We start from the raw sequence: 22215 nt of genomic DNA, 5'->3' as shown, positions 1-22215 counted from the left end.
AAGATGGACTGCTTGACTATACAGACTGTATGCACAGCTCAGTGTTTGTTTGACGGGACCCAAGCAGGTAAGTATGTTTTATTGAAGAAGTTACATTGCCTGTCATTTCTACAATAGGACCTGTCTGAGTAAAAATGTTGCATTAAAATAAAAAAAATTCCAGATTAACCTTAAACAGCTATAATGGAAGGGCTGCCTCTGCTCCATACTTCACAGCATGTTCCTTCAAAATACTCAGAATGTTGCCCTAATAACCACAGTACACAGACTGCCATTCAGCAAAATATACTCAAAACTTTCAACTTTGAACCCCATTACAGTCAGCACCTGCGCCATGCACCCCTTTTACACTCAATATCATATACCGAGCCAAACCTGACAGGGTTAACTGCTGATCTTAGGTAAGTACAACAGGGTATGGGTAAAGGGACGGGGGCAGGTATGTTTTTTGAAAGTATTTTTTAATCTGCAAATATATTACTTAATCATCACAACTGGTAAAATTCTTACTAGTATTACAGAACGGAAACTGTTTTGCTTCCTAAAGGATGTGTATTTCTGTCCATCTAATTTTAAGATTTACACAACTGCACAACCCTGTCTAGCTTTGCTGCAATCTTTACTGCAGTTTAATATTTAATTACAGGTCTCTTCCCCGACCCTACATTCTGACCGGAGTGCTGCATAGATCAAACCTTGAATTGTAACATGTGAATGTCAATCTATGAATCATTCCATTCCACCATTGGACCTGATTTATTAAAGCTCCCCAAGACTGGAGAGGATACTCTGTCATCAGTGAAGCTGGGTGATCCAGCAAACCTGAAATGGATGTGGTCCAGGACTTAAAACATTTGCTAACAAATAGCAAATGGCTTTTAGGAAATCCATTCCAGGTTTGCTGGGTCTTTCAAGTACCAATAAACCTAAACCTTTATCAAAGTTTGTTTTTCTTTAGAAGTTCTTACTTTACTCCCAAAATAGTAACCATTACATTAAACAATTCTTTAAAATTTGCATTGTGAAATGACTACCATTCCCATTTTATTGCCATACGCAGTACTTGTGCTTTGATTGCACCTCGGAGATGCTAGCACAGTAATAATTAGGTGTGTAATTGGGTGTTTTATTTAGTTTACACTGCTCTCAAATTAGTGTTTACGTAAACGTTACAAATAAATGGTTTGAAGGTTTAGTTTTTTAATTCTCTTTCACAGTAACATTTTTTTTTTTTCCATTCCCATTGTTCTCCTTCCAAAGAATTGCTGGAAGAAGTACAGGTATTTCTTAGTTAAATATTCCCATTTAGCTCACCGCAATCATCAACATCTGGACTACCGAAGGAGCCTCAGGCAAATGCTACAAGAAGTCGGTGAATAGGATACATTTAATCTTTTTAAAGGAATGACGCTCTGCCAAGATAAACCTCTCTGTATTTTTTTTTTCTCACAGTCAGGTGAAAGGAAATTTCTGTTCCTCGGAGAAAGCCCCATCATCAGCAAGTGGAAGATCCAAGATGGTTTTACGAAATGTTATTGCCTGGTAGAACAAACATGCCATGGTGGCGGAGCATTCCTTCCTCTAAATAGCATATCTGCAAACAAAGAGAGAGGTAATGAATCAAAGCTGTCGGTTAGACCTTGATTTGGTGGGGTATTGGCAATCATGCGTGTTGCACCATTGAACAGCCACCTCAAGTTTCCTTTTTTAGGGACTTCAAGAACGTTGGTGTTGAGAGGAAAACATGCCGACTCCCCTGATTGATTGATAAAGCTCTGTGAGGTAAATTGGAAGGTCACAAAATGGCCTCCTAATGACTTGTAATGATGTATTGGAATGTACTGGCATGGTAATCGCTAGTTAGTCTAATAATCCTTAAATGACTTCTATAAGCTTAAGGGGCAATTATATCAAATGATCTGTGTACATCTGACTGAGTGAAAATAACCGCAAGCAATTGTTTATTAAAGACAGTACAGAATTATACATTTAATCAATTTGCATATAAAACAGAAGACTAAATGAAAAGGAAAACAATACAACCTGATATTTATTTCTTTAGATTTTTACAGAAACATAAAGTGTGAAAGTAGCTGGCTATATTGACTCTTCGGGGCTGGATGACATCTATGAAGTCATGTACACAAATGTCAGATATCTACACAACTTAGCCAAAAAAGTCACACACATTTCATAGAACCGCCTTTGGTTTTAATTACAGCATTTTTTTGCAGTATTGTTCCTATAAGCTTAGGCAATGTCACAACATTTATTTCCATCCAGAGTTGCAATAATTGCAGATCTTGTATTGATGGGAGAGTTGGACCGTTGCGTAAAGTCTTCTCCAGCACAATATTATTATTACACAGTGTTTATATAGCACCAACATATTACACAGTGCTGTACAAAGTCCATAGTCATGTCACTAGCTGTCACTCAAAGGGGCTCCCAATCTAATGACACCCCAAAGATTCTCAATTGGGTTAAGACTTGGACTTTGTGGCAGCCAATCCATGTGTGAAAATGATGTCTCATGCTTCCTTCCTATTTCACAATCTGAATCCTGGTATTGTCACCTTGGAATATGTCCATGCCATTGGGGAAAAACAAATCCAAATCTTGTCATTCAGTATATCCAGCTGACCTTAATTTTAGGCACATAGCATTAATGAACCTAGACCTGACCAACTGAAACAACCCCAACCTATACCTACCTAAACCCAGGTGTTGACTTGCTTTCTTTTTTCAGCAGCTGAAACTCCTTACCCATTTTTTTGTCCAGGTGACACAGGACAAGGAGTAGGAAAAAGTCCACTGGATTTGACAAAGAAAAAAAAAAACATTTTACCTTTTCCCCATTCTGTTCAAAATGAAATTAGAAATTAGGCTTGAACATGTGTTTGATTAGTAAGGCATGCCCTACGTTTCCTGTGCTTCAGTGTTTACAAATACCTAACCAGATTGCTATCAGTTCACAAATAATCACCTTGTCAGGGAAGATCAGCATCACATCTTTTAAAATTGGTAGCACAGGAATTGGTGTATTTTACCTTTAAAGTATAGGTGGACATAAGGATACCTTAGTTGCATGTATATATTCAAACAAATCAAGACAATGTTTAAAAATAACCCTTTTCTCAGTTTAGATTTACTTTTATTTTGTGAAAAGGTCATCTTTAGACACAAGGTTCATAGGGAGATATATGCTAATACATGTGTAGATTCTCCTTGTGGTGCCAAACGATTCTGATATATTAAAGCATAAACCTAATATGACATGCGTGAGTGTTCTGTGGTATCTGGCACAATGACATTGGCCTTCAAGTCACATTGCCTGCACCACTCTCCATTTTTCTCATTCTGCTGTTGTCTCTTGGCACATGGCCATTCTTATGGCCTGGAAGAAGATGTAAATTAGCCGACTATTCCACCTTCTTCTATAATCAATTGTCAAACTCTGATACTGGCCATTTTAGGTGCTTTCATCGATAGACAAATGGCAGGAAGGAGTCTGTACAGCAGGCCCATAGTATAAAACAAAAAGAACTGTCAATCTGAGTCCCTAATTTACATTAGGTCAGCTCCAAATAACGGGTTACCTAAAATATACAGAAACCACTTGCACCTTTTCACTCTTTTGTTGGCGCTCAGTCTTTTCACCAAGCTGAATGGAAAAGGTAAGATTAATTTTAAGGTTAGGTTACCCAAAAAAATGTGGGCCTTTGAATAGAAGCCTTATCGAAATAAAAACCCAAAACCTAATAGCATTTAAAAAATAAGTTTGTTTTTCCCACATCAGGCATAACTGTAGAGCCTCATCAACTAATATATATATATATATATATTCATACAAGCACACATTTTGGGGTATTTCCATTGAACCCACAGTACATCAGCAAATATTGATTGGATATTGATTAGATATGCATAGCTCAAGGCTCAACCCAGGATTAGCCTCCCCACAATGCATAGTGTGCATAGTTACATTCTATTTATACACAATTGTCACCTAGGAATCACACATTTTCCAACAGAATATGTGTGATGTTTTAAAAAAAAAAATATAGCAGACTTTTTTTGTCTTTTTTGCCAAAGAAAATTTTTTTTATATTTGCAAGCACGGTGTTGTGCATCTGGAAGACGGCAGGAATGAATCTGGTTCACGAAGGAGCAATCACTGAGAATTTGTTAGTATGTTTGCCCACTTCCGTGTTGGCAAATTTAGTTCCATTTGAAAAAAAAATACATATATATATATATATATATACATACATATATATATATATATATATATATAAGGAAGCAGTTTCAAATTTTCTTATAAATAGGTAGATCTGTCACTACATAACCCAAGTATCTCCAGATCTGCACTGACATTTATACATAGCCACTGTTACCTGCACATAAAAGCAGGTAAAAGCAATATTTCCTGGCTTAGGAAGATATCAGAGGTAAGAGGTGCATAGTGCCAGAGGTTATCTAATAGACAAGGTTGTTTATTCTTGTGTTTCAGCATATTTTTGTAGAAATAGAGCAAAGTAAACTAAAATAAAAATGCTGGCATGAGCCGTTCCTTCAGGCAGCGTACGCGTGGCTTGCCTCACTACTGGATAGATGGAAAGATCTGGGTGACAGGCCTCCTTCGTCTCCTTTATTACAATGCTTCCTTGTCTAATCATCATCATTAAAGCAGCATGAAGCATTTCCACCTTGGGTTATTTGTAAAACACTACCATATAATTACACGCAGGGCTAAAAAAATACTATCAATCCGCTGCGACCTGAAGGAAATAATGATTGATCGTGATAAGGGCATTTCCTCCGAGATAATAAGTAGTTGTAGAAGTTACAAGTCCTCTGGGATGCAGCTAACTTTTCCATTGATGGTCAGTAAAAGTTCTGACTACTGGAACACACAGAATATTACACATATGGAAAATGCTTTCAGCAAAGTTATGATATGACAGAATCCACTAAAGTAAAAGGAAAAGTTTAATGTTAGCCTTAGCAATAAAAATGTTATCATTTGATACAAAGCAAAAAGTGATAAGCAGTAATTGGTACATTTCAATAATTCTTGTATAATTATTGTATATGGATAGCCCACACTATTTTATCCTATTTGTTTTGATACAATTGGAAAAAAAATCCTGAACTTAACTGGTTATGTTTAGTCCTGTCCTAAAAGTGTACTTTTACTTTCTGTCCTAAAGAGACAACAGAAAGTTAGGAAATCTCTCCAAAGTCAGGGTGATGACCACCTTGTTACTGAAACATTTGTGCTAATTGGATGATTAACCCTGGCTGCTTTCTTTCTTTGGTGGCAACCTAAACATTTTAGAATTCCCATCCCTTTATGTCCCAATGGCCCTGATTTAATAAAGATCTCCAAGACTGGAGAGGTTACACTTTCATCAGTGAAGCTGGGTGATCCAGCAAACCTGGATTTGCTAGCAAATGACTTTTAAGCAATCTATTCCAGGTTTGCTGGATCGTCGAGGTTCATTAATGAAAGTCTATTCTTTAAAGCTTTAATAAATCAGACCCAATGAGTGGGGTGTATGCATTGCTAAATAAAAAGCAGCATTTACTGCAACACTCACCTTCTCTCATGCACTGTCCCCTGCAGAAAGTCCCCTGTCATTCATTTGTGAGTGGCAGCTGTCATGGACACACCTCCTGGGAATGCTTCACATCAGCAAAGACTCTCTTTACATTATTGCAAAGCTGCATTGTAAAACTACAACATCCATCATGCCCTATTGGCATGTATTCTACACTCTCCGCATTATCAACAAATAAGCACACTTTTCTAATTCAATGCAATTCAATGCAAAGAAAATGAACAAATGTATTCACACCTCAGGGGAATGCAGCTTTAAATTCCAAGTATTCCCGGTAAACAATGTGATTTCAGGATGTGCCAGACAGAGCAATTTTTTGCAATTTCTACAAACACAGAAAGTAGACTTCGCACGCAAAAACAATAAATGGCATTCGGTAAAACACAAAATGCATAAATAGTGTGTGAATAGATCTTTCATTGAGTTCTTGAATGTTTTTAAATGTCAGCTTCTTATCTCCAACATAACCTATTCTATAAGGTAACAAAGTACTTTGCTCCTGTTTTTCAATGACCGTTTGCAAAGAGTCAGTTTAACCATTGGTTGATTTAATTTCTTCTTGACAAACTATTGCAACCGTTACCTTTTAGCTGATATCCAGAGTAGATAAATGCACAGCTGGCTGCCTGGAGCTTTAAATCTCATAACAAATATCTAATAAAGGAATCTATCACTATTCTATAAACATTAGTTGATCTTACTACAACTCAGTTTACTTTTATCTAATAGCACAGCCTCATTAAACATATGTGGGCAGCTTTTATGAAGTCTCTTAGATTGTAAGCTCTTCAGGGCAGGGTCCTCTCCTCTGTGTCACTGTCTGTATCTGTTTGTCATTTGCAACCCCTATTAATTGTACAGCACTGCGTAATATGTTGGCGCTAAATAAATACTGTTTATTATTATTATTATTATTAATAATAAAAATAATATACTTATTATCAATTATATATACTGTCAATGACAGCAGAAATCTCACACTAATCTGCTTCTATGGTGGGGGGTGCATAACTGATCAGACAGGTAAAAAAACCCTGAAACAACGTTGTCTATCTATTCTTTTCTCATGCTAGACTTGGTGCTCATGCCAAATGCTCAAACATCCCTCCTCTATTCAATCTGTGGTGTGATGTGTGGTGGGGGTCACCTAAAAGAAGGTGCAACTGAATTGTTTTTTTGCAGAAGGGACAAACAATCTCCTCTCTGTAACAAAAAATAAAACTTACCTGAATGTTTGCAATCTTTTCTGTATTGTACATTGCGCAGGTCAATATCTAATCCCATAATACCTATATGTCGGGAATGAATTAAATCCCGCATGCATACACAGGTTATATCATTCCAGCCTGCTCATTTAAGAAAGCTGCAGATCTTAGGCCCAGATGAGAACCAGGTGAAGATGCTGGTGCATGTAATAAAACAAGAAGTGAGTGTCCTTAAAAAATTGCTCACAGACAGGTAAGTTTATTTTATTGCAGAATGGACATAGCCTATCTCTAACAAACCTGACTGCTCACAACTTTTTAACTTGGAAGTTTAGTATTTCTTTAAAAGATGTTGCAGCCAACATCTTTGTACAGCCTTTTCCATGCTTATTAGAGATGTTGTGTAAGTTTAATAAGTGTCCTCTCTCATCACTGGAAAATAGAACATGCTATACAAATACATTGTGACAAGACTCGGTCAAAGGCAATAGAAATTCTTCCTATTTACTTAATATGTCAAACGTGGTGCACAAATCATCCGTATGACTTCACCCTTAAGCAACAGGGAGTTGGGTTAAAAGCAGAGCGCACTTGAAGGAGATGAGAACGATGATGCTTTCCAAGAAGAGATTTCCTCTCATCTGAGCTACTCCTGTCAGCAATGAAAGGTGTAATTATATCCCCAAGGGGAAAACTGAACTGTGATTGCACAACCGGAGAATCCTGACATGAGTTTTGTATACTGCAAACCTTGGCCAAATTCAAGTTTGATTAAAAGGATTTTTTTCAAAAGTAAGATCTCCAGCTTTCCTAAACTCACAAATCCTTACCTACCTGAAGCCGCCACTGTTGCAGGTTACCAGCTAGGCATTTGGTCATGTGATTTCTGCAGAATTAACCAGACAGTTTGTATTCTTTGGTCATGTTAGAGGCAGATGAATATACATGAGTATTTTCCCTAATCAATAACTGGCATGCGTAAGGAATGAGCATGAGCAAAACAGTGTGAAGCACCTTAATCCTAGTACATCATAGGAAATAAAACTTTTCTTGCTTCAGTCTGTGCTGAGAAGGAAAGTTTCCTGCACACTGGGGCTAAAAATGTTCATTTAGACATGAGTGCTTTGTAGGAACTAGAAGTGATGTATGAAGATGAAATGTCTGCTTTTCAAAAAATGTGCAAGCTACATATGAACCTATACAAAAATTAAGGTCAATAGATTGAAAGTCAAATTACAGCGTCAACGAAAACCAGTAAAATAGATTCCCAACAGTTCTGTACAATAAAAATGCAACTCAAATCCTCACTGACATTGCCCCTTCCCCCCTGTAAACTCACCTACTTACTGATTCACCACTCTTCCATGTTTAATGACAGACGTCCTTATCAAATTTACTTTCTGTGAGCCCAGGGCATCAACAATCTGCCCCTTACCCAAAAGAATGATGCAAGTGGTGCTACCATCCGCATGTTTCAAGATCTAGGATGAAAAGAACGCATGATGTCACCAAACTAATGACACTTATAATGCTACACCAATCTTTAAAAAACTGTCTGAAATCCATAAAAAATTGATATTTCCAGAGGTGTAAAATTCCTGGATGACCACTACTGACTTCTAAGCCATTACTGTATCCTGTAAGAGAGGAAAGTAAGAGTCAGGTACAAAAAGTACCGCATGCACGTATAGGGCTATTATTTGACATTGTTAAATAACTGGGAGACAATATACTTGAATCACAAAGCTTTAACAGAGTCATCAGTATGCAATTTGCAAATCTCATTGGACATAACCGAAAACAACTGTCACTATTTTAACATAAATATACCAATCCTGAAGTGTAAGCCCTTTGAAATGAGTCAAAAGTGAGCGAGTAACTGACAGGTGTCACTAAATGCCAAATTTATGTGATCCCGACTGTTAAACTGAAGTCACTCTCAAATAGCTAAGCTAAGAGAATGTAAAAATAAATCTTTCATATGTCTTCACACTTCAGAAAACTGAAATCATTACAAGCCTTATCAATACATTGCTGTCATCAAGCTCAACCCAAAAAAATACACAATATCGAAATTTCAAACCCTAAATATGCAGCTGTTCCAGATGAAGGTAAAACAAATGTATAGTTAGTGGTTTATTATACTTAATTCTCATTATACTTTATTATAACCTAATTTTCATTAGAAGCAATGAGGTTCAGGGTTCTCACCAGCGTGGGTTTAAGGAGATTCCTCAGGTTTGAGATTTCAGGTTAATCTTTGTGCAAAAATTGGCCAGGAGAATTTTTATAAATCATAATGCACTGCATGACCTGCAAAAATTATAACCAGCAGGTTGACAAGAGGCAATAAGAAATTTTAGGTAAGCAAACTCTCACGCTATAAAATAAAGGGAGAGGCACCGGTGAATTGCAGACTGCATAGGGATCATTTAGGAAATAGTAATATATTTGTGATGTATCACAAGCTTTTGCTGCCATTTTTTAATCTACTTTTGATCAATCTAAGTTTGATCAAAGGTAATGGTTTATCAAAATACAAAAGTGGGATCTAGTTTCCATTTTTGTTATATTGATATATAAATTTGAGCTGATTCACCCATTGTTACTAAATAAGGTTCTGCTTATCTTTGCCATGGCTAATGACAATTATATCATTCATTTTCTTGGTATAGAATTTATTATAGATAATTCCAAGCTACACCCCATGCATTTATTTTTTACAAAGACTCTAATTTTACAGCTTTTGGAGCAAAAAATAAAATCCATTTGTATTTAAACTTTTTTGCACGCTACACATCCACAATGAGGTTCTACTAATGCTTTGTATAGAATAAAGTCAATTCTCTCATTTATCTTTTTTCATACACAACAATTTTTTGCTTGATTGGCACTGCGTGCTATTATTAATGTATATGTAAACCGAACATTTTTTTTATGAATGTCAACACAGTAGTGGCATTTCAAGTCATTTTCAATTTTCTGCTGCGTTCACTACATGAATAGCTTGTGATCCTGCCTTGTTCAGTCACTCTCTGTCACTTTTTCACCAATCTTCCAAATGAGTCAAAAAGACTTGTTTGGAGACTACAAGTAAATTTTTAACACAGAATACACAGTCAAGGTTTACCGTACTATTGTCATAGTCAGGAAACCTGTCCGAAGAAATGCCATGCAGCTATTGCTCCAGGGCATGCATAATGGCAGCCAAAAGGCTGCAGGAGATGGGGAAAACAGATATGAAGCAGAAGGTTAAGAATAAGTGTGTCCATTATATATATATATATATATATATATATATATATATATATATACCATAATTGCATTAAGGCAGTCTTCTCTTTTTAACGGGCTAGCAATGCACTAAATATCAGACAGAAATATTTTTAACTCAGTACATCACATATGGATGGAATGCATTATGAGTGACAGTACAATGCAACACCAATTATGCACTGCAGTGATGGATAATACTATAATGCATAGGTGTGAAGCCAGCCAAACGCACATTAACATTGACAATAAAAATGGAGCTGATCAGATTAATGTCTCACTAAGAATATCAATTTCCATCCACAACTGTAGAAAAGCTCCCCGCAGCTGCATAGTGTGAATTGACATCCTGGGGTGGATGGATTTGGACAATCGTCCCAAAAACACCAATTTCTGATTCATAATGAGTCACTGGAGGGTTAGCAGCGCCAGCTACCCCTGATGGCTCTAGCAGGATTAGGTTCTTATTTCCAGGAAGTCCATATCCTTGCAGACAAATTGCTGCAATGACAACCACTAACAAATGATTCATCTGCAACAGATTAAGGAGAAAAAACTTACAGGAATAAGACCAAATCCAATTTATAGGTAAACCTGGAGTGCAATAAATTTATCCTTGTGATCTTACTGCAATGACTGTATCAGGCTGACACTTATTATGTATAGACCACAACAAACATTGGCGATTGTGAATTAATTGTTGAGGTGACTCAACCAGGAAGACCCGGGGTAGATTCACCAAATGTTTAATAGGAAATGGGAAAATTGTAACATTTCTTTAAAAAAGCACACAAATTTTATATGGGATTCATATTCTTCTGTCTGTCAAACATGCAGAACAATTTAAACAATCGTGACCTGCTCACATCAGTGTGTTTTGGTAGTATACAAAAGTTTACCATGAAATTTTGCATGTGATGTGCCATGCAATAAGCAGCTATTTCATTTGAAAGCATCTCAGAGCTCTATAACGCACTTAAATTGGATTTGCAACTATTATTTTTAAATGCAACACTCCATAGTGCACAGATTAACATTCATGTACTGTTGTGCATTATATATCTGGTGCATTGTGCGCAATCCTGCCACATGGAAAAGGTTAAGGTGGAAAAGCCGAATCCCCAAATGGCTCCTATGTTATCTCACTCTCTTAAATGAACTTCTATTGAAGTCTATAGGTAGCCATGCTGATGCTCATTACCAGGGCATTGGGAAACCCAACCTGAGCAATGATTTGCAGCTGCCACTGAACCTCTGCATGTAAATAGGGAATGGCTGCAAAAGATTCTCAGAATGGACATAAAAAATGATTATAAAATAGGGAAATCAGGATTATCTAAAAGAAATAGGACTAGTGATAAACAGTGATGTACTAAATTCAATGTAACATTACATTATATCCAATTATTATTATTTTTATTAAACAGGATTTATATAGCGCCAACATATAACACAGCACTATATAATCACATTTTCAAATGACAGACAGTTCAATCAATGAAACAAGAGGAGAAGACCCTGCCCAGGAGAGCTTGCAATCTAAAAGATGGGGGAAGTATCACAAACTAGGAGGGGGGATATGAAAATGGTAGGTGAGTAGTGAAAGTTTTAAGACACAGAAGAAGATGGGTAGGCAAGTTTGAAAAGATGGGTTTCAAGAGCTAAAATGTGCAAAAAGTAGGAGCAAGCCGAATAGGACGAGGAAGACCATTCCAGAGAGTTGGGGCAGCTCTAGAGAAGTCACTTGTATCTGTGCGTGTGATGAGGTTATGAGTGAGGAAGTCATTAGTAGGTCATTGGAGGAGCGGAGAGAGCGGCAGGAGGAGTATTTTTTTTATCAAGTCAGAAATGGAAGTGGGACAATAACTGTGGAGGGATTTGAAGGCAAAGCACAGGAGCTTGAATTTGATTCTAATGTGAAATGGAAGCAGAGTAAAGAATTGCAAAGAAAGGCAGCAGAGCACACAATATATGAAGTAATATTGTTTCTGCTAGAATATCAAAAATCATCAACTACATTACCCCACCATACACTTAATATTAATTTGATAAGGATGATATATCTGATGGAGGATGTAAATATCTTACAATATGCATTGGTAAATGGTCAAATTATCACCATACAAAAACAGCAGAAAGCTGCATGATGAATAATTTACACTTTATAGTCAATGACAAAGCTAGCTTGAAACACAGATTGTCGTGTTTATTCTGTGTGTGTTTTATGGAGCAGTGTTTACTGTCATTAGGTATCACAATAACTATTGTAATAAAATAAGACCAAATAAAACATTGCAACTGATGTGTTCAGCATAAGGTCAACATTTTGTATAGGTAAAAATGTGTGAGCTGAAATTGCTGAATTTAATTAGAGCAGTTTCCAGGGTTAGCATTCTGATGCTGACTTCATACTTAGTAAGCTAGAGACCTGGAACAAGCATGCACCCATTAAGTCCGAGAAGCTTCAACACCTCTTCTGTATGTTTGTTCCAAGTCAGTTAAGCCATGATCAGGGTAACAGTTCTCAGTTTGACAGTTTGGTTACCAATTTACAAACAGCAGTTATTTTCTAACCCTGCTTTGTTTGAATTCCTTTTTTCATGTATTCATGCTAGAATTAATTAAAGCGTACCGTTTTACCAGAAATTTCACTTTACATAAAGGGGGAGGCAAAGTATAAATTTTGTTTGTTTAGGTTTTTTTTAGTTGAAAAACCCTTTGTAAAAAAATAAAATAAAAAGTGTGCAGCACCAGCCTCTAATTCTCGATCGCCTAATGAATGGGAGAGCAAAGCCTTCCGAGATCCCTACGTCACACATCCCGTGAGGCTCCAGGGTGCAGCTTTTGCATATGCCTGAGCATCTTGAGCATGCGCAGAAGGAGCCTTTACGTGAAAAGAGAATTTTTTTTCCCCAACCTACGTCACCTGATCTCGCTCCTGCGTCGAGTGACATAGGAGGAAGAATCAGGAAGAAGAGGCAAAGATGTCACCACCCGGAGCGCCAGCTCAGAGACGGATGCCGGGACGACGCGGGACCCCGATGTATGACACCCACGGATGGAACCGACTGCCCTGCGAGATTGAATGTGAGTGTATTTTTTGTTTTAAGCACTTTTTAGTTTAGTTCCTCTTTAAGCCTTGATGCCTCATGTGTTATTTGACATTTGTCAACCTTCAAATTAAAGAATTCAATGGAGAACATAGGAATAATATACAGACCAGGCTGGCAAGCAGTTGGGTGACACTGACGAGCTGCATGGGTGATTTGTTTCTGGAACAGGGACAGGCAACTATAAGGCTGGGATTTGAGAAGGGGAATAGGGGGAGGGGGAGTATTACAGAATGTGTATGTGCATTAAATAAACATGTCACCACAAGGCGTGATGATATACGTAGACTGTAGTGCATTGACCCCCATAACCCTAACATATCTTGTCAATGCATATGCATTACAGCACTGTGCAAAACACTGGGTCTGATTTATTAAAGCTCTCAATGACTGGAGATGATAGACTATCATTGGCGAATCTGGGTAATCCAATAAACATGAAATTAATTTCCTGAATATCATTTGGCATGTTTTAAATCCTGGACCAGATCCATTCCAGGTTCTGGGTTCACCAATGATAATCTATGTTCTCCATTCCTGAAGACCTTTAATAAATCAGGCCCACTAGTGCACATTGTGGCACGCTGCTTTCATGAAAATGTACAGGTGCATTAAAATGTACATTAATCATATTTAAAGTAATTGGGTACCAGACCATATGACATATATAACACATAAAGAAGTGTACCGCATCGATGTGAATCCAGCCTAAAAAGGAGAAATATGGAGGTTGCCATTGTTAAACTGAAAATACGATGGACACCTCAATCTAATACCAGCAATTCCAGTAAATGAGGAGCTCCGGCTTTATTGGCTGCCACCATCTTCAGGTCTATGCAGGAAACCCAAGCGGATCAGAACATCTGCAAGGCAAATAGAATTTTGACACATAAGAATATGGAAGCGTTTGAATTCTTACTATGCTCTGATCACACAAATTTTGTTCATTGATTCAAACGAAAGAAAGTATTAACATTGCAAATGTAGCAAGGACACACCTACAATTACAATCTCGACCCATCTAATAAAGGAATCTTACTATTATATAAACATTAGCTGATCTTATTACAACTCAGTCCACTATTACCTAATAGCACAGCCTTATTAAACAAATGTGGCCAGCTTGTATGAATTCTCCTAGATTGTAAGCTCCTCGGGGCAGGGTCCTCTCCTCCTCCTGTGTCACTGTCGCTATTTGCACCCCCTATTTATTGTACAGCTCTGTGTAATATGTTGGCGCTATATAAATCCTGTTTATTAATAATAATAATAATAATAATAATTATTATTTGTATCAATCAATGTGAGCAGTGGACCAACCCATTATGTAACACAGCACTGTCACCAGCATCCACTAGATGGCGTCCTTTCAGAGGGAAATCAGTCACCCTAATGCTTATATAGTTCCAGAATTTGCTGCTGCTGGAGCATGGAGGGGGTCTGTCCAGCAACACAGCTAGTCCCAAATTTCCATCAGCCCACACTCACCCGCAAATAAAGGAATAAAGTGCCAAGGAGGGGAAAGATCCAATCACCCCCCTGGGCTACAGTTTGCAACTTTCCTACAGGAGGAAAATCAAATTCTAAAGGATCTTGTGTTAAAAGTAGGTGCAATCTAAATGATGGTTTGCTGTGCATAAAACAATCTGCTTTTTTCAAATCATGTGTTGCATTTCAGTGCTGCTGATCCTTTGCATCTTCTTGCAGCTATTTCCTATTTGCATGAACTCCATAGACGCTGCATGGTATTTCCTAGGTTGGGTCTACTTACATAATTATATAGCTATATAGTGCATGCTGAAAAGGTGTTAACACAAGAGCTAAACTGGATATGAAAGAGAGTGCTGTCACCATATAATCAGGAAGTGTCTGAACAAGAATATTGATGGCACCTTGTATTTGATAAAAGCTGCAGATTTTTAAGTCATGTAAAGCATGTAGGTCTAGGCTGGGAGAAGCAGAGAACTGCTGAGTTGCTGCAAAAATATAAAACATAAGCATCATTTTAGGGATTACCAACACCATGCAAAAAGGAGTCTGGGCATACACAATACAATTTTATTTTCTGTTCTTTTTAATGGCATTATGATTGATTTAAGCTGATCCTTACAATTGTCTACAGGTGACAGATGCAACATCCACTTGTTTGAAATTTAATCATTTTCACCATTATATTGAAATATAATTTGGGACACCAAAGGTTTTTAGTTTTATTATGTTGTGCTGAATCACTGTTTGATTGTCATTCAGCCCAAACATTGATCATAAATACAACAATAAAACAATCAGATAGATTTTTTTAATTGATTTATAAGTAATTAAGTCTTTATATTAGCTGTATCATCTTATCTTTACCAGTGAAAAGCATTGATCCATTCATTTCCCTCTTCTTTCCAGAGCCATTCTGTCCAATGCTGCCATCTTCTTAGGGGTTCTTCTTCACGTCAACTGAATTCGCACTGCGCAGGCATTTCCAGGTGATGTCTGTAAATGTAAAAAAAACAAGTGCCGATCTCCATGCGCATTCGTGAGATTGAGCACTTTGCTTTTTTAATTTAAAGCCCAAATAATATATATTGTTGACGCATGCTCAATATCAAGCATGCGTAGAAGGAGCAGCCCACAGCCTCTTGGGATATGTGATGCAAGTATTCCAGGAGGCTGTGGGTTTAGGCTGGGGGGTAAAGATGGAAGGGGAAGAGACCTCATTAAAAATGTAGAAAAAAACGAACCTAAACCCAGAATTTTCACTTTTGACAAAGAATAGACAACCCTTTTATGTAAAGTAAAAATTCTGTTTTTTTTTTTTTTAAGTGCAACACCCTTTTTTTAAATAAAAAAGTGCAGCACCACCCCCTAATTCTTGATCACCTAGACGCAAAAGCCTGGGTAGTAGGCATCCCGGGAGTCTCCTGGGAGCTCCTTCTGCACATGCCCAAACATCTCAGGCATACGCAGGAGCCTTTTGCTCAAACAGAAAAATTTGCCGATCTCACGCATGTGCAGTGAGATTAGCAAATGTTTTTTCATCCAGGTCACCTGTTCTCGTACCTGGGCCATGTGACGTAGGATGAAGATCAGGAAGAAGAGCAGAAGATGGTGGCCCCCGGAGCGCCAGCTCCAGGACGAATGTCGGGGCAATGCGGGACCTGAGGCAGGACTGCACGCTGTGGGAATTAAGGTAAGTGTATTTTTTTTTGCTGTTTTCAGTTTGGTTCCTCTAATAAAAAGAGGAAAAAAACTTTTTTTTCATTGTATAATGAATAGCCTCACTTTTACATATTGTTAAAAATGTGATGATCGGTCTGCTGTAAGCTGCAAGGACCAGCAGGTAGAGAAGTGTTGGGGTGCTGGTGTTAAATCATGAACAAGAATAAGGCTACGTACACACATCAGATGATTTTTGTCCAATAATTGCCTCAGGGCTGATATCAGATGAGAATCTGACTTGTGTACAGCGCTTATCATCTGCCATTCATGGATCTGTCCTGGCGAATCCACAAATACAAGTAAAGGGGATAGAGTGCAGTGGGGTGCCGCTTGCTTGTTTCTCCCCTCTCCATAGAGCAGAACGGCGATGTATGTACAGCGCTTGTTTGCTCTTTTGTCATTTGAAAGGATCGTGAAAGATCCTTTCCAACGACAATTATTGCATGTGTGTACCCAGCCTTATTTTAGGAAAGTAAATTCCTGGAGGATATGAACAACATAAGTGGCCGGCTCATGATACATACATGCAATATAAGGCATGTAGTATATGTAGCATACATGTCTGAGTCAGTAAGTAATAGTGAAATGTTTGTAAAAAATCATTATGTATAATTTTAGGAAGGAAAACCCCTTCAGGTTTATGTCATATAAAGCATGCACATCCCTAAGAGAAAAACATTATAAATGAGTAAAAAACACTGCAAGAGAAGTATGAATTGTCCAGGTGCTGGTATGAAAATAAATATGTATACATCACTTTATGAAGGGAAACCCATGTACATACCTGTGGCCATATCATGATAATTGCATGTAATATATGGCATGCATAGTATTCCTAAATTAGAAGGAGGTAGTGGGTCCTGGGGCTAATTAAAAAACAATGATAGATATACTTAAGATAGAAACCCCTTTGCAGGTTACTAACACTGAAGCTGGTTCATGACACGGACATGTAATATATAGAATGAAAATAAAAATGCAGCAAATAGTTAAGTGTTGGGGGTCCTGCTGCTAAATTATAATACATGATATCACAAAGAAAACCCTGCAGGTTATGAACACCATACAAGTGTCCAACTCATATGTACATGTATTATATATAATGCATGTTAGCTCTACACTAGAAAGTGAAATTTGCTTAATAATTAATAATACATCATAAAAGGCAATAAACATAGAAAGACCAACACCATGCAAGTGACCGGCTCTGGTTTATGGTAGACTGCACATTCTTTTGGGTAGGATCCTCCCCTCCTCCTGTGTCATTGTTTGTACCTGTCTGTCATTTGCAACCCTTATTTATTATACAGCGCTACGTAATAAGTTGGTGCTTTGGAAATAAAGTTTAATAATAATATGTATATGTAATACATAACATGTACACTATATCTATATATTTGGAATGGAATCCTCCACAGGTGAGTGACAGCATAGTGATCAGCCAATGATATGTTATGCATGTTAATAAATATATATATATATATATATATATATATATATATATATATATATATATACCTCCTAAGATAGGAGCATATAGTGAAGTGTTGGAAATAGAATAAAACAAAGATGTAAGATTTTGGGGAAGGGGAATCTGTGCAGGTCATCAACACCATACAAGTGGCCAGGCTGTGATATGTTCATGTAAAAAGCATTTAGTATGAAGCATGCAGGATTTTATATATATTATGTAAGTCATAGCATGCATTTATGAGTTAAGGGCAAATATTGAAGTTTTGGCTATAAAATATCACAAAGGTGTATAATTTAGAGGAAAGAAAAGCTCTGCAGGTCCATGACACCACACAAGTTGACTGGGTTGTATTGGGTTGTATTATGTACATGTATGAAGTATGTGATATATATATATATATATATATATATACAGACAATTCTGTAATCTATAGCATACATCCCTGACATAAGGGGAAATAGTGAAGTGCTGGGTATAAAATAAAGCCATTATGTATGATTTTGGAGAAGAGAAATCTGTGTAGCTCACTGACACCATACAAGTGCACATCCTATATGTGCATGTAATATAAATCATGTGATATAAGAACATAACATGTATAAGAGCATAACATGTAATATGAAGCATGAATCATGTGATATGTATAACATGTTATAGTGCATGCATCCCTGACATAGAAGCATATAGTGAAGTGCTGGGTGTAATTTAAATCAATTACGTATGATTTTTGGAAGGGAAATCTGTGCAGGTCACTGACACCACACAAGTCCACATTTTATGATACGTGCATGTAATAGAAAACATGTAGTATGAAGCATGTAATATGAATCATGTAATATGCATAACAAGTAATATGAAACATGTGATATGCTTAGCATGTTATATGAAGCATGTAGCATGAATCATAAGCTATGTATATCATGTAATATGAAGCATGTAATATGTATAGCATGTAATATGAATCATAAGCTATGCATATCAACTAATATGAATCGTGTGCTATGCATAACATGTAATATGAAGCATGTAATATGCATGTCATATGAAGCATGTAGCATGAATCATGTGATATGCATAACATGTAATAAGAATTGTGTATATAACATGTAATATGAATTATGTATATAACATGTAATATGAATTATGTATATAACATGTAATATGAATTATATGCTATGTATAACATGTAGTATGAAGCATGTATTATGCATAGCACGTAATATGAAGCATGTAGGATAAATCATGTGCTATGTATATAACATTTAATATGAATTATATGCTATGCATAACATGTAGTATGAAGCATGTGCTATGTATAACATGTAATATGAAGCATGTAGCATAAATCATGTGCTATGTATATAACATGTAGTATAAAGCATGTGCTATGTATTACATGTAATATGAATTATATGCTATGTGTATAACATGTAGTATGAATCATGTGCTATGTATTACATGTAGTATGAAGAATGTAGCATAAATCATGTGCTATGTATATAACATTTAATATGAAATTTATGCTATGTATAACATGTAGTATGAAGCATGTGCTATGTATTACATGTAGTATGAAGCATGTGCTATGTATAACATGTAGTATGAAGCATGTGCTATGTATTACATTTAATAATATGAATTATATGCTATGTGTATAACATGTAGTATGAATCATGTGCTATGTATTACATGTAGCATGAAGCATTTTTTTTTTTTTTTACTTAATAACATCCAACAGCTTGGAAGTGCATGCAGTGACAGTGTGCAGAGTGCAGGGAGAAGGAGTGCAGCTTACCAGGGGACACACAGGTAAGCCTGGACCCTATAGCCAGAATCATTGCATCCTTTTATATTACGCAGGGTGCTCCAGATGCTGTTGCTATGGGTTACTGGTGCTGGCACATCATCACACCCCCCTTTGTACCACCAGCTGTCAGAATGGAGGAGAAAAAAAAACATTTTACATTATTTAGCATGCAATTGTGTGGGGTTTATGTGATGAGGGATGCTAGCTGTCAGACATAATGCTCACCTTACACAGGGTGATAAGTCAGGGTATGGGGTGTACAGACATACATGTCACCCAGGAGCATAGTCTGTGATATGGCATGGTATGATATAAGTCAGGGTATGGGGTGTGCAGACCTATACATGCCACCCAGGAGCATAGTCTGTGATATGGCATGGTATATGCTATGTTGGGGTATAGAGTGTACAGACATACATGCCACCCAGGAGCAGGCTGTGATATGACATGGTATATGATGTTAGGGTATGGGGTGTGCAGACCTATACATGCCACCCAGGAGCAGGCTGTAATATGGCATGCTATATGATATGTCAGGGTATGGAGTGTACAGACATACATGCCACCCAGGAGCAGTCTGTATGCAATGTATCTGTTTTTTTTTTTTTTTTTTTGCATGTCTATCCATTCAGCAGGCAGGGTGCAGTGAGATCAGTCTATGTGGGTGTTGCTAGCGAATGGTGCAGAGCCCTGTTTCCAGCAGCAGAGCCCCCTGTGTATCCTTTCACTTGCATCTCCATCTAGAAACACCCCCTCCCTACCACCTTTACAACTGCATGGACCATTGGCACTGCCATCCTATGTTATTGCCATTCACCTGGATCTTAGTCCTGACCGCAGCTCCTTTCTCTGTTGCAGATAGTAACTGTCTGGACCTTTGGATAACCCATCTCTGGTCATAGATTGGCGTTTTGAAACCAGGAGGAGCAGAAAGATGCCTGGGGTGGTGAGTAAGAACCCCGACTTGGAGTTTGACTCCCTGCAGCCTTGTTTCTACCCAGATGAGGATGACTTTTATCTGTGTGGACCGGACTGCGCTCCCCCAGGAGAAGACATCTGGAAGAAGTTTGAGCTGCTCCCCACTCCTCCTCTCTCCCCTAGTCGAGTTGGGCTACAGAGTGACCCCTTGTCTCCTGGACAGGAGCCCTTGCTTGAGTATGGCTTACCAGGAGATGGGGACGCATTGGATTGGGCATCAGAGTTCCTGCTGCTGCCCCCTGAGGCTGACCTGCTGGGGGGTTCCGGTTGGGGTTTGTCGCAGAGCAATGAGCTGGGTTTGTCCCCTTGCAACCTTAAGTCCATCATCATTCAGGACTGCATGTGGAGTGGCTTTTCTGCCAGGGAGAAGCTGGAGAGGGCTGTCAATGAGAAGCTGGGGAGGGCTACTGGGATTGTAGAATCAGGAACCCCCAATCAGACTGGCACCCCTGCTGCCAGCAACCTACTGGGGCAAGGAGAGGATTTGAGCAACCCTGCCTCTCACTGTGTGGACCCGGCGGTGGTTTTCCCATTCCCAGTCAATAAAGGAGAAAGCGTCAGAAATGCCGAAGCTGCTACACCCATCAGTGCCATATCTTCAGCCGCTGTGCCATCCTCTGTGCCATCCAGGAGCTGCGCCCAGCCATGCCGAAACAGTACCAGCTCTGGAGATGAAAGCCACAGTGAGTCTGGTAAGTAAACCTGGTAATATTATCACTGCATACATTTTAAAAAAATGCAATATAATTTGATTTTATGTACAGAATACCATTCATGCCATGCTTGGCATTTTGGAGCACGGTTCTTCTATATATTGAGAATTCTATACAAATTTTAGATGCAATAACCCATAGCAACCTGTCAGAACTTTGCCTTCATCTGAATGGATATACTGATGTACTTGGTACTCTCCTCTTGCTTTGGGTTTTTGGCACAGTCTTGTTCTTCAAATTTTTGGAAGAAGCCCAGAAGACCTTTAGGTGTCTTACAGAAGGTCACAGATGGTTGGCATTGGCACTTATCATCCAGGACCTATTGCACTTGAGTTTGTGGGTGTGTTTAGCCCAGTAAAATAAAATGAGTCACTCCAAGCTTCATCCAGAATCACCCTCCTGATATCAAGTTTTTACTTGTAGGCAATGCCCATGGCTTGGTGTGTGCCTTTTATCCTCCGAAATAATGGTTGCTGCAATTTACAATCAAGGTTTAGCCTGTTTGTATTATTTAATGTCAATCATTTGTTTTTAACTTAATCTCTCTTTGTGCTGCTAGGTGATTAGTCCTAGATCTTCAGAAGAACCTCCAACTGACTTTTGAATCTTTCCCTGACCCTTTGATGGGTTGGGAAGAAAAACCTTTTTGAACATAGATTCAGGTTTGAATAGCAGGAAGGTAGCTCTTGTTGGTTAAAAAAAAAAAAAAGATGCATTCAGCAGAATATTCAAGGTTGGATGCAAGATTTACTCAAGTCAAGGGCAGGCAGCACCCTCTGCAATATTCATTAACTGCAACAGTAACATTGGAGAAAAAAAAA

The 22215-nt window shown here is 37.9% G+C and overlaps 1 protein-coding gene and 1 long non-coding RNA gene across 2 annotated transcripts in view; one reads left to right on the top strand and one right to left on the bottom strand.

Moving 5' to 3' along the window:
- Positions 1-1083: 1083 nt before the first annotated feature.
- On the bottom strand, positions 1084-20632 carry LOC140328143 (uncharacterized). Its single transcript, XR_011920239.1, has 4 exons — positions 20521-20632; positions 13989-14075; positions 8169-8310; positions 1084-1594 (listed from the first exon to the last, which is right to left on the bottom strand). It is a non-coding gene; the product is annotated as an uncharacterized lncRNA (long non-coding RNA).
- The window catches only part of MYCN (MYCN proto-oncogene, bHLH transcription factor), a 6173-nt gene continuing 3891 nt past the window's right edge, over positions 19934-22215 (top strand). Inside the window, exon 1 of the mRNA XM_072407516.1 lies at positions 19934-21373. Within this exon, the coding sequence (XP_072263617.1) occupies positions 20638-21373 (736 nt within the window). The 5' untranslated portion in view covers positions 19934-20637. The remainder of the gene's footprint in view (positions 21374-22215) is intronic.

The sequence above is a fragment of the Pyxicephalus adspersus genome, chromosome 4 (assembly GCF_032062135.1).
Source record: "Pyxicephalus adspersus chromosome 4, UCB_Pads_2.0, whole genome shotgun sequence".
Classification (NCBI taxonomy): Eukaryota; Metazoa; Chordata; class Amphibia; order Anura; family Pyxicephalidae; genus Pyxicephalus; species Pyxicephalus adspersus.
Note: the sequence above shows the minus strand (reverse complement) of the source record. Positions and strands in the feature narration are given on the sequence as shown.